Source organism: Magnolia sinica, chromosome 6, assembly GCF_029962835.1.
Source record: "Magnolia sinica isolate HGM2019 chromosome 6, MsV1, whole genome shotgun sequence".
In the NCBI taxonomy this organism is placed as follows: domain Eukaryota; kingdom Viridiplantae; phylum Streptophyta; class Magnoliopsida; order Magnoliales; family Magnoliaceae; genus Magnolia; species Magnolia sinica.
The window spans coordinates 2,744,388-2,758,629 of record NC_080578.1 but is presented as its reverse complement, the minus strand read 5'-3'; the positions used below and the strand labels follow the sequence as shown (position 1 = coordinate 2,758,629).

At 40.6% G+C, this 14,242-nt stretch overlaps 1 protein-coding gene across 3 annotated transcripts; it reads right to left on the bottom strand.

Annotated features, from left to right (window-relative positions):
- Positions 1-2,705: 2,705 nt before the first annotated feature.
- Positions 2,706-13,336, bottom strand: LOC131247945 (uncharacterized protein At1g51745-like). Of its 3 annotated transcripts, XR_009172101.1 has the most exons (4): positions 12,773-13,336; positions 9,958-11,033; positions 3,593-5,079; positions 2,706-3,349 (listed from the first exon to the last, which is right to left on the bottom strand). XR_009172101.1 is itself a non-coding variant. In XM_058247919.1 (3 exons), exons 1-3 carry the CDS (start codon positions 12,967-12,969, stop codon positions 3,731-3,733), a joined length of 2,622 nt encoding a protein of 873 aa, XP_058103902.1. In that variant the 5' UTR covers positions 12,970-13,336; the 3' UTR covers positions 2,706-3,730. The 3 variants fall into 3 exon arrangements, 2 of the variants coding, with proteins under 2 accessions (XP_058103902.1, XP_058103903.1); XM_058247919.1 differs by having other exon boundaries at positions 2,706-5,079; XM_058247920.1 differs by lacking the exon at positions 12,773-13,336 and adding an exon at positions 11,231-11,380 and having other exon boundaries at positions 2,706-5,079.
- Between the last annotated feature and the right edge of the window lie 906 nt (positions 13,337-14,242).

Below are 14,242 nucleotides of genomic sequence, written 5' to 3'. Positions count from 1 at the left end.
TTTGTAGCCCTCATGGCCACTCTTTCTTTTTTAGATGCGTCCTCACACTCCACACAAACCATGGTGGGATTTCACCACAATAACTACTCGAACCAACGACCTCGTGTCAGTATCAGCACACCACTGAGGCACGAGTAAGGACCCGATCTAGCTCATTTTTGAATTATGTCTCAACTTGAGCGGGCAAAAGAGATGGACAAATGGATTTCTCACAAACATCACAGTACAAGCTCACCTAACCTCTTTATAGGGTCATAGGCAATCTGCCTCTGCCAACATGGGAGTGACCTGATGTGGCAGGATTTGATGGTTCCATCTACTGATGTTAGATGCCCACGAGGTCCATGTTTGAAAGTTGTTGGATGGAATACGTATTAGACTCATCATTGGCCCAATTAAATCCCATCATATCGGGTCAACAAGGACATTAGCGGAGGACATTAGCGGTGATAGGGTGGCTATGTAATTCATGCCCGGGTAATCAGAAGCATAATACGGTGCACTGCGCTCTGAGTGGCAACGTAATGTCTGCATAACATCCATTCTGTATACCAGTTTCACCAGCTCATCTGGTAGTGATGAGTTCAAAAGTTAAAACTGGACGCAGGATTTGGTCAACCTGAAGACTCGACCGTAGAAAGAAAGGGCATATGAACAGCATTTGTTTTCATTCAATTCAAGAATACAAATCAAAATATTTCCATGAATATTTCTATGTTGGTTCTGGCTATTCTTTTGACTCGGGAAGGAAAATTATTAGTGCTTTTTCATTTCGTTTACAGATTCCCCCATTCAAACATGCACAGGGATGGGGTCAATGATCAATGGCCCATATGGACCAGCTCTGATATCATAACAAGTTATGCAAAACTTTCGTATATCCCTTGAGAAGAGGAACATCCTCTTGTATAGTCAATTACAATCTGTATTAAGGAGATTGCTACAGCTATATAAAAAATAAAATCTTAGATTCTATATTAAAATAAGACAATACACACTGTCACAAATCTAATACCATTGAAGGTTTGTTTGGTTGTCCAGTTACAGTAAATGGCTATAAATAAGTAATGATTATTTACTCTTCTAATTGCATCATGACATCACTTACATTTTAACTACAATGATGATTTTGCTGCATTGTTTGTTTTACTAAAAACCCTTTGTAAAAATAATAGTTTTATAATATGAAAATGTAATTGTTATAATTTATTTTACCTTCTTTCTTTTCAACTGTATTTGACTCTTGATTTACTATGCATAAATCTTATTTAAACAAACACCTAAAATTGATAATAATGACTCATGTACTTTGTATTTCGTGGAAAATTGGAAAGCCAAACAGGCTCTAAAGAAAATGTAAGCACAAAGTTTGAAATATTCGCAAGCAATTCCATAGAAAGTGCTCATTTAAATCTGCACCTTATTGGGATGTCCCAAAACCTCCATATTTAAACTTGGGTCTTTTAGATTTTCTACAATAGCCTTTGAGGTATTCGTCCAGTCCAGTCAAGTGTACCAAACAGCTTGATACAGCTCCGAAACCTCCTCCATCTTTCACTAATTGGAAATTAGTAAGGCAGAACTCTTAGAAAAATAAATGGTAGAAATGTGTCACCCCATTTACCCTCCCCAATCCAGATCTGTAAAACAACACACACACCCTGATTTGAGTTTATGATGGACCGTCATTGGTTTAGTTTGTGGGATTTGGTTTATCTTTCAGCATTTGTTCTCACCACGCCATGTTTTGATACTATGGATTCCATGCCAAACAATAGAAAACAAAAATGAATTTTCTTTTATCCATCAATTTGCATTTGGATGCTAAAGGAAAAGGTGGATTTCACGTAATAATTAGTATACTTCACCATTTAAATTCTTGACACAAGAAATTAGTTGACTTTTGCAAAATGACTGATATTTTCACTTGCCTTCTAAACAAGAAATCTAAAAATGCAATCTATATTTCAATACTCATGAAAATCTTCATTGAGCAATTATTATTTTTTCCTTTTCCAGATAAAATAGAATCCATATTTCAATACTACTCATGAAAAATCATCATTGAGTAATTAGTATTTGTTGTTTTTTCTTACCTTTTTCCACTAGATTCCACTTATGCAAACATGCCATCATAGCCTTGTCTGCTCAAATCTATAATTCTATTCTTATTAGGATCAAAGTTTGCAATTGAAAATGAGCGGTAATCTGGGGGATAATTTTGGGTAACAATTCATCCACAATTGTTTCAGAAATTTATAGGGTCCGGATTTATTAGAACTATGCCATTAGTAAGGACAAAGGGTCATCACCATTTTTAAGATCGTGTTAAACCATCATAGCCGTCTGGCTGGGCTGGTGGTGATTTAGACATCAATGAGGAATTACATGAACAGCCCACCTATACAAGTGGGGCCTCCCACCAAATGACTGGGAAGTTTGTAGAGAATCCAAGCTGAAGATCAGCAGCGACCACACACGACAAGACCAGGCGGTGCTACGATGTAGATTGTGGCCAAAAAAAAAAAAATTAGGCTTTTTGACTGTTACATGGCCTGTGCATGTACAGAAGAATTAGGATGTCCTGGCCAGTGCAATATTTTGATTGGTCCCATCAAGGTGAGGCCCAACGACTAGGGCATGCGGGATTGCTCATGAGCTCCCCTGCCAATCAAAAATTCTGATACCAAATTTGACAATAAGCATTAGAAAGCACCAGATGATTTTATTAGATACATGAACATTGGGCAATTAGATACATTAAAGTTCCCATTTTCTACTAATACAACCAAGCCCTTTCTGAAGAAATATGACTGCTGATGAGAAAGTGTGGAAGTTGAATGGAGCTTGAGAAGAATATCCAGGAGTTAGGGAAAAAGGAGAAAAGAAATGTATAAAGAGTCATCTTCACGGCAAGTTACTTCATGTATTAGTTGCAGGATAATAAACACATAAAAAAGTCTAGTTCCCTATGATTCTCATATTCCCAAGTCATCTCTTTGAAATGTTCTATAACAAGTTGAAGTATATTGTAACAAGTCATCTTCCCAGAACAACAGTAAAACCTGGCTTCTTCTTCTTCTTTTTTCCTTTCCTTTCATTGAGTTTGGACCTGCACACTCCTGCAGATCTCTTTGACAAAAGCGCCCCCCCCAATGGTAAGACGGTAAAATCTCGTTCCTGGTTATTTCACATGATCATCTTCGAGAGTCCTTGTTTGGGATTGATCAGGTGAACCAAACAAAGCATACTAAAGGTTTGAAGTACTTTACAAGGGAGCAGTAGTCAGCAACCCATTAATCCAAACGAAGCGCGATCTTTAGAGCATGCCGATTTTTCCAGAACTCCGCTGCGAGAGGATGTGGAACATATGCATGAGAAACCAACTATCCGAGCATCTCAAGCTCCAGAAGGCGATTTAAATATAGATTACATGAGATTTACTTAGAAATGAAATTTACATCGGTTGGTCAGAGACAATGTAGAGAAGAATGAACAGGTTAGGCACTTAGGCTCAAAGACTTTCTCGCTCTCATTTTCCCCAGGAGGCCAGTATAATAAATTCACCAAAAATAGAGAATGGGAGACTCACCTTCAACCGGCCCAAATATGGGGCCCCTGCAATTCCAAGTCTGGCACCCAATATTGTTGTTGTATAGTGCATATACAGCATAGAGCCAGATGTTTGGGAAGAGAATGCCTGATCCAATGAAACAAGTTTGGGTAATGCCTATGATGGTTTCCCCTCTGCAGAACTGGTTGCAGCCTTGGATGGGGGCCTGCCGACTGCTTCCAGGATCCTACTGAATACCAGCTTCACAGGGACACAACTAACTGAAGGTACAGTCTTTTCAGGTTTGATTGTGCTATCCAAGTCACCACTCATGCCATCGAGTTTCGGGTCACTCTTCTTGCCGCTGAGCTTCTGTTGGGTGGCAATTGAAGATAAAGTTCTCGTTTTCTGGCTGGACAAGCTTATTTTCTTCAATAGCTTCTTAGGAAATTTCTTCTCCACCACAGGCCGGCGAATGTGAGAGAAGCTCTTCTTCACCGAATTCACCTTATGATTGTAATGACCAGCATTTGGTTTCTTAAATGGAGGTTCACTTTCCATATCTGAACACTGAGGTGGGTCCGCCTCTCCTTCCAATGCTGCAGATGGAGGAGGACGTGGGACCCGGTGCATGGCTGTCCTTCTGGCAGTCCGCCAAACTGGAGGGAGCGCTGCATTTCCATCGGATTCGGGGAGGTCCTCACCAAAATCATTCGTAGAAAGAAGAAGGTCGGATGAGCCATCTTCCATTGCTTCGATTTGGACTGGGTGCCCTACTATTGCTTTCCCATTTAATCTGCTCATCAAAGAAACAAGAGGCACACGCTCTCCATGATAGCTTGCTTGGACCTTCAAATCAACATCCATCAACCTGCCTCCCACTCCATCGATGAGATTAGAGTACACTGGGTCAAAGCACTCATCTGACTCTTCCCAGTACCGTCTTAGAGCTGCTTGAGATGACCGACCAGCCCCCCGGCTTGATGGGGACATCAAATGCGAGTCGTCGTCTGAACTGGCAGCACTACTGTTGTTTCTCCCTTGATCTCTGGAAGATGCTTTGAGTGTTAATGGGTATCTTCGGTTACCATGTCCTACCATTTGGTTTTGCCCAAAATCATTCTCAGTCAGATCATCCTCATCGTAAGCATAATTTAACTCCCCACTTCTATGGTAGAGGCCTTGTTCCAAGGCCCTTGGGCTATCCATTCTCCCCACCTTTGCAACATTTCCCTTGGCTTCAAGAAACGGTCCACGAATTGATCCATTGCATTTATCAGCAATAATGATGGAATCCCTGCCATCCGTTACCTCCATTGGCCTCTTGGTTAAATTGCGAATATTGCGCTTCCCTTTCAATTGCCATTTGGACCCCCCCATATCAGCAGCAATACCTGCTGTCTGCTCATGAGGATGGAGTTGGGACATGTCACTAGAAAGTGCACACTCGTCTAGCTCTTCATTGTTCATATTTCCTATTTGCTCTGGAGCTCGAAAAATGGTATACCTTTCCAAGTTCCTTGGATCTGAAAACCAGCAAATGTAACACATCAATGGATGAGAAAGAGATGAGTGCAATCGTCCGACCACCAAAACACTGGAGAATTATCTTTGAAAAAAAAAAAAACACTGGAGAATTAAGCAATCAAGACATGCAGCAACAGAATGAATCTAGCAACATAATGAGGAGGTGGTAACATGACTTGAATCATTCAACAAATAAAACCATAAATCAAAACATAAGAATAAGAAACAATTGAGGTCATCCCCGATAAATTGAATTGAGATGGCGGGAATCATTGGCAGAGAGTTCAGCACACCAAGGGGCTAACAGAAACTATTCCTTTAGGGTGAATCATCATCATCATCATCTAAGCCTTATCCCCACTAATTGGGGTCGGCTACATGAATCATATTCCCCCATTCCACTCTATCAAGTGCCATAGCTTCAGTTAGACCATAGTTCGCCGTCTTCTCTTGCTACCTCCACCCACGTCCTTTTGGGACTTCTCCTTGCCCTTTTAGAGCCCTCAACTTGTACCAACTCCCTTGTAACCGGTGCAGTTCTTGGTCTCAGTTGCACATGACCAAACCATCTAAGTCTATTCTCCCTCATCTTATTACTTATTGGTGCTGCTACTAAGTTCCCTCGAATGCATTCATTTCTAACTCTATCTTTCCTTGACTTGCAACTCATCCATCTCAACATCTTTATTTCAGCTACATTCATCCTATGTACATGTTCCTTAACTTCCCAACATTTTGTCCCACAAAGCATGGTTGGTCTTATAGTTATACTATAAAATTCCCCTTTAGTTTTGAGTGTTACACGACAATTACATAAAACTCTAGAAGCAAATCTCCATCAGATTGAATACATCCTTCTCAATCTCTCCACTCTCATGGCTTATCAACCCAAAACATCAAAAGTGGTCATTTTGGGGACCTAGAGTCAGCAATCTTAACCAATTCCTCGTTCCCCAATTCTATTGTTGCTTTCTTTCTTTATTTAGGAGTAACAAGTAAATTTAGTAAAGAAGTGCCAAATGGTGTAAAAAATTACAAAAAAAAAAAAAAAAAAAACATGATCTTCCACAGATTTAATACAAGAAGCCCACTCAAGCACAAAAATATGAGCCTTTAAGAAGACCTCCTCCTTTAAGGGATTCATTACGGAAGTATCTCTCCTATTACTTTCCTCCCAAATAGCCCATAAGGAGGCTAGAAGAACCAATCTCCACATAATTGTAATGTTTCTTCCTAGCCCCAACCATGCCAAATCAAGATCAGATCCCCCACCGATTTGGGCATCACCCAAGACGTGGAAGATTCTAAAAAAAGAAAACAAAAAAAAGAACTCCACGCTTGCTGAGCAAAAGGGCAATGAATGAAGAGGAGATCTACTATCTCAGCGTCCATCATACCAATCACACAAATATTAGACAACACCATCGATTGTCTTTGGAGGTTGAGAACTCTTCATCTTCCAACCAGCCATCTGAATGCCGCAATTTTCGAAGGAGCCCTGTAGTGCCACATCTTGGCCGTGACCACTCTTGAGTCGTCCTTTTCTAAGTGCCGCAATGGACTATAGAAGGACCAAACGGAAAAGAGACCGGATTTTTCCTTCAGCCAAAGCATTTTGTCCCCTTATCTTCTCTGGCATACAATGTTTAAGACATTCAAAGAGTCTCACAAACTCATCCACCTCTTCGCCCATCATGTTCCTACGGCGTAGGGGAGATCAAACCACGACATTGCCAAGGAAAGAAAAGCAGTTGGATACCGTGACGTTCCATTGTCACTTCTATTGTTGCGAAAATTGCACTCCATATACCTTGTACTAGTCTGACTAATTTTGAATCCTCAAGATTCTAAAGCAACCCTCCATAAATCTAGTTTTGTGTTTACATCATCCCTAGTCTCGTCAATCAAACTATGTCATCTGCAAACAACATGCACCATGGGATCCCTTCCTATAAATGCTTCGTTAACTCGTCCATAACCAATGCGAAAGGTACCTGCTCAATGTTGACCCTTGGTGCAAGCTCCTTGAAGGTGAATGATGGTGGTTACGTTTTTGGAATCAAGAACGTCACAGTTATGGCTTCCACACTTAAAATTGAAGTGTAAAACACAGAAGACACGCATATTGGAGCACTTGCGTAACATAACCATGGACTAGCACATTTGGCCTCTTTCTCGGAGAACAATGTTATGAGAATTCGGGTGGAAACATGGGTTCATGTTCAATATTAGCATCCTAAATATCATATGGTTTGATAGACTTAACTAAATTGGCATTGTCTTGCCATTGTACACCACTTTTGTTGCAGGTTGTCCATGCATCCAAGAAGGGGGCAAGTTACCAATCAATAGGGAGATTATAAAAGGGGTTGTACGTGTAACTCTCTTATCATGCTATCATACTCTGTTTTTTGTGATGAGAATCCTAGTCTCTTCTCCAATGTTTGAGACATTGGGCTCTCTCACATCTTAAGGTTGAGACTTGAGCAAGTTGCAACTTTAGTGCTTCCCACAAATCTTCGAGAGCATGTTGCCAACGGCAAGTTGAGACTCAAGCACTCCAAGTCACTACTTGTTCTCACCTTTATCTATTACTAGTTCTGCCCAGTGGTAGCTTGCGATATGATCTCATTACTCAATTGATTGGACCACATCACATCTTTAGAATTAATGAGAATGAGATGAGATGAATGCCGCATCCCGCACCATCCCACAAGAATTTCCATTGAATATGTTCGAACATCGTCAACACCACTGCCGGCATCTTGAGAAGCTAGAGAAAATAGGCCAGAAGATTTGTGAGAGTTGATTTTTGAGTAATTTGGCTGCAAGAGAGCCATCTTCCCTTCGCAAACAAAACAAAAATAAAATAAAATATGTTATCTTTCATGGAGAGAGACATCTTCCCTTCCAAATGCCTAACTTATTTTTCATTCTCTCCACTGCCAGATCCCACACCAAAATCACCATTGGATTACCACCTTAGGGTAAGCCAAGTTATATGAAGGAAAGCACAGCTCTTTTACTTCAAATTTGCTCCATTAAAAATCAGATTCTCTCATCCTAAGAGCCAACTCCATCATGCCACTTCTTCCAATGCCAAAATTTGTCCTCTCTCGTCACAAGTAGAAACAGGGGCATATAACCGTATCAATAATGAAGAAAGCAAGATTCCAGGGTCTAGGAACCTTACTTAAACCTAAGCAACATCTTTTCATAAATTTTTCCCTCAATTAAAAGATGTCTGTGTATGATTTCTTCTTTGTTTTCTTTACTTTCTTTCTTTTTTTACCAGCAAATGGAGTTTTATCAGAGAGAAAAAAGCCCAAAGGGCATTACAAACAAGAACTGACCACCAAAAAGAAGCATCCTTGTTACTAGCATTGGAAATACTTTGAAATTTTCACCCAAGAGCTAACAAGACTTTTCAATTCCTCCAATTACCTGGGAAACTGATTTGCATTTGTTATTGAAAGTTCAGTTATGCCATTCCTTTCGAACAGCCCATAACATAGCCATAAAGCCAAGACTCCAAGCCTTTCCCTTCCAGTGTGCAGGGCCCTGCCTCCAAGCCCCCCAAAGCTGGTGAATGGATCTAATGTTAGGCATCAACCACGCAAAACTGAATTGACTTGAGCACCAGTCCCAAAGTGCAGCAGGAAAATAGCAATGAATGTTTTACACTTCCAGCATTCCCCATGCACATGCAACAATCGCTGACTAGGATTATGTTTCTTCGTCAGAGGCAATCAATCATGCAAATTCCTTCGCAATTTGTCGAAGTAGGAAGTGCGTCAACTTAACAGTAGAGATTACTTTATACAAGCAATGGAGCTAGAAACCTTTTCTTTAGTCACTGACCTATTTACCTCACAAGGAATATTTGTAAAAGAGAATGTGCCTTTAGCAACCCAAATCTTGATTTTTTTTAACGAATCAATCAACCCAAATCTTGTGAACATTCACTAGCCTCCAAGGAGCGAACTCTTCCTCGAAGCTCAGTATATTGTATATAAAAAAAAACTTTCCACTTCCACTTAAAGCTTCTCTCCCAAAGTTGAAGAGATATTTAGTCAGTGTGTTGGTCAAGATTGACAAGCTTTGTTAGTCAATATATGCATCTTTCCAGCTATTCGCCAGTAGGCCAATGAAATGGCGGGTACTCAACTAAGTAGTCATGAGACTTTCAATCTGTATATCATATGGATTTCTCCAACCCTCCCTTTATCCCTCCCTTTTTTGGATTGGTTTGATTTTGCATCTTATGTACTCCTGATTTTCCCATTCAATAGATCATTGTTACTCAAAGAACAATAACAGCGCAACAATCTAATTGCTATTTTTTTGGACTGGTCAAATTTCGGAAGTGGATGCTGCCCATAGATTGTAATGCCTTAGATTTAATTACAAGATTGTTTGGACAAATATTATGCCTATCAGGTAAGGATTGGATGCTACTACTCCCAAACAGCTACTGGCTTCAATTTAAAAGTTTTAAACACGCGTAACACAGAGTGTTACCATAGATTTTTTTATTTTTTTTGGAAAGGTAGTTTTACTATAGAATATGTGAATACGAAAGCGAAAATAATAGATGAAAGGCATGACGGAAGAACCAATCCCAGTTAACAACCCTTGCCCTAATACATCATAAAGTAAAAATATAAAGGCCTTAACTGATGATAGACGAAACCATGTAATAAGTATAAGGCATAAACCAAGTATTGAAAACCCAAATCAACAATGACCCAAGAAGCACAGAAATAGCTGGTAATAGAAAGGTTCAGGAAAAACTTGAAGTAATGCAATCTACACTGACAAAAGAAAAGGCTGAGTGATCTAAACATGGTGTGATGAAGTTTAAAATTAAAATTAACCTGAAAGCACCGCAGCCTCTTCCTCCATGTCAGGATCTGAGTAATCTGTCTCTGAAGAATCGGATTCCTGTGCTTCAATCAATCCAGAGCTTGTGTTGTCCTCTGTCAAAGAACCAGGGTGAAGAAGATAATTGTCCACTCCAAAATGGGAAGGTGATGTCCGCATCTGGTCAGGAGATTCTATGAGATCCAAACAATCATTTGAATCAGCAGGAAGATATACACATCTGCTCCTTTTGGCCCGGCAGATTGCACTGCCCTGATCCATCTCTCCAGGCGTAGAAATAGAAACACCATCACCATTCAATTGCAATGGCTGGCATGCTGGCAATTTGGCACTGCTCTGTAATACTTGGACAAGAGGCCGACGTCTATCACGTCTTTTAACAAGGGACTCCTCGGTCACGCCGCCCAATGATCTTTTCCTTTTGATGGCCAAAGAATTCTTGATGCTGCTAAAATGATTTGCATTCCCAATGTTATGCTGGCCATTAGGAAAAAGATGGGCATGATTCTCAACAGAAAAAGGTTTCCGAGAACCCTCACAGGCAACAGATGTAGAAAGCTTTCTTTTTGATGGAGCAATCTGAAGTCCAAAATCCTGCAAACCTCTCATCCGAGGTATCACTTCAGAATTATCATCCTCCCAGTTTGGATGTTTCACAAGCTTTCCCTTTTCAGTATATACTCGATTTTGCATGCTCTCTTCTTCAAGGAATGAATCTGGTCTCTTTGAAAGCAGTTGTGGTTTGAAATTTATAAATTTGCTATGATCCCTTGCTCCATTATTGCCCACATGATTTTCTGAAAGAGACAAGCTGCCCAACTCTTTTTTTAAAGTACCAGGAATTTTATTGCTGATATAGTTGGATGCAATGCCTAGTTTCTGCTGTTCTTTTTCATGCTGCTGCTTCTCAAGTTCAAGAGCATGAAGAATAGCATCTTCTCGGCGTGCATATTTCTCCCTTTTCTTTATAGGCATGCCCTGGGATGACTCAGCTTTTTTTATACACTCATCAAACTCCCCACATCGAAATGCCTTTACGCGTTTGGATTTCTCTAAATTGTACCAATCCCTGAAAAGAAAAACCCAAAGTACTTAGAAAGACTTGAAGGAATAATGGAAACAATGAATGCCCTTTTCAAAAAAGAGAAACAGGCTATGCGAAAACAGCATGCTTATCAGACAGCACAAAAAATCGACAAGGAATGCATGCCTATCATCCGGGACATCATTATCATCTTAGCCCTTCTCCTAATGACTTATAGTCACCTTTTAAATGGCAGACTCAGAAAACCTTTGCAATTGGCTTCCACCAAACACCAACCTCCCTCTTTGACCGAGGTTACTAGAACCATCAACGGCAAGGACTTTGTTGACACCATTCACATGCCAATGTGATCCCACCCAACACTGACCCCCCCCCCCCCCCCCAGACAACTGTTACATGCTACTGCGTAGGACGAGGAAGTATGGTTGGGTCATGGAAGGACAGTTGTGATGTAGAAACAAGAAATATATGCAGCAAGTTCCCAGGCAAACCACTTAGCACAGAGCACCCATACACTAGAAATGCCATGCTCAAGTAGTTGAATGGTCATATAAACATGGGCAGAAAAAGGAGAAAAAATGCAGTGATTTCAGGATGCATAACTTCAAGCCATGCTATCTATTGTTCAACTTTCATCCACCATACATGGGATGCCTCTCTACAGTAATGAGACGAATGCAATCCTTAGTTGGATGTCTAAAATCCAAAATTCCTTGGATGCAGATTCATATAAGAGAGAAATATGGAACAACAATTCTAGCAAACAGTATAGACATAGTTCAGATACATGTATGTTCCTCATATGTCACAATGAAGAAAAGTGAGGAAGTTGAATAATGGTCATTTGTGTAAAAAGAGATAAATGAGAGAGCTCCCACAAAAAGAGGCACATAAATCTCAAAGGTGCTTTGCACTGTGTATCCTTTCATTCTATCAAAAATAGCATGGAAGTTCTATGTCATAGCAGCATTCTTTACATTTTTTTATTTATCGGCAACTTATTAGCAGAATATCGAACATGAACCTTTGCAATGATGCAACTGTCAGTCTGTCTTCATTGTGAAAGGTATACATGTTTTGTTTTTGACAGTTATTTTGAAGCATAGCAACAATAGTGGGATAACCAATTCGAATAAAACTGCAATGGAGCTCGTATTGGCATAGGAACGATATATGCATGAAGCTGAAAGGAGTGGGAGCAGGGATACATGTTTCAAAATGATAAGTATATCGGCAGCTGAATAGGAGGTTCCTGCAACTAAGGAATAAGCGCTGCATGTGCCATCTACAACACGATCCCAAAAGCTCCTACTAGTTTTTTCTTTCTTTCTTTTTTTCTTTTTTTTTTGAAAGATAAAAAACTCCTACTAATTATAATTAGCAAGCAAAATTCTTGAAAGGTTCCCATAGACACTAAACAACAAGGTTAAATAATAGCTGAAACCACTCTAATCACTTTCTACTGCTAAAATAGATGCTAAGAGAATGCCCATGATTAACACAGCAAATATGCAGTCGAATAGAATTTTCATTCACAACCAGTTACTCAATCAAACAGGTCATTTCAAAATAAAAAACCACCTCAATTCTGCCAAACAAGAGAAGATCGTATCTAAACCATAAAAATTCATATTTGCCACTGATCGAGAACCAGGAAACATGTTGACTTGAAGCAAACAGATTAAAATGACAATATAGCAAATGCATGCATCAAGCAAAAATGCAGATAAATTAAAAACGAAAGGGTCAAAAAAAGAACTCACACGCTTGCATCTTCCCTTCCGAGAAGCTTGACGGGCGTCCCGGATCTCGGAGACATGATATGAGAAGCGGCAAGCTCGTTCGGGCCGAGAATCCGCCCGGGCCACCACGAACCGTTCCTGCGCCGCACCCAAACGATCGTCCCGACGCTGCAATCGACCGACGCTGCCCCGCCCTCCAAGACCTCCGGAATCCCCATCTCTCCAGAAAACAAAGAAAAAACCAAACCCTAAGATGAAAACAAAAGGGAAGAGAAATCTAAGCCTGGCTTTGATGACGAAGGAGACAGCGGTCAGCCTCCGGCGAAGGTGAGCAGAGGATCAAGGGATCTCCATTTCTCATGGATCGAAAGGATTCCATTTCTAGGGTTTTGGGATGGCCGATTCATGGTTGCTGATGCTCCGAGGTTTTGCGATTTCCAGGCATGGATCCAATGGGATTTTATGGTAGGTGAGTGATCGAAGGACAAGCCCCTCTCTCTTTCTCTATCTCTCTCTGGCCTGAGTAGAAAAGGTGGACCCGAGATTTGCAGAGGGAGTCTCTCCTTCCATGGAATCCTCATACAGCATCTGTTTTACACACTGCGTAAAACAACCAAGTCTGTGGGGCCCACCATGTTGTATATGTAAAATCAACTCCGTCTATCAGGCTCCATACTCAATGCTAGGAAAGATACGAACAGTGAGATAGATCCACAGCTCATATGCGCCACACCACATGGAACATTGGGGATGGGATCCCAACCATGGGTCTGTGTGTGGGGACAACATGGTGTGTATCTTTCATCACACCCGTCAATCTGGTGTAACTCACAAGTATGAAGAGAAGATACATAGATCATCCTGATTAAAATCTCAATCAGGCCACACCATGTGAACTTAGCGGTTTTTATAGCAATTCGAAGCTTTTCTCATTGGTGTGGTCCATGTAAGTATTCAGTCAAGCTTCATATCCTTATTTATTGTTAAAAAAATGGTTCTCACTTAATGAACGGAGTGGATTTTACATCTACAGCATTGTGGGTTGTTGGGTTGGGTGACCCCAGTTTCCAGTCACCTGTTGGGCTTAAATTACACTCGCAGATGGACCGGTCTGAACATCTCGTTGCCTTCGCCTCACACGTGTACTAGAGCCGCTTATCATTCGATCTCCAAGGTCGACATGATCATCGGTAGGTCATTCTTGTATAAAATAAATAAACGGTTAATAGAAATTGACCAACGGTACCAGTTGTATACTTGTATGGTCTCGTTTGGCCCACCTGATGACCGTACCTCTCTGATTCTGTACGATATTGAATCTACACCGTGAATTACCAGATAAGCGGCTCATATTTCGGAGTCTTTCATTTCTTTTGGTAGTTGTGAGTTCACTTTTCTCGGATTCTTGCTACTGTGTTGCACGGAGAAAAGCATCGATGCTCTGGCAGAGCATCACTGTTCATGCGCATGCACGTGGCGTTATGGTTGACA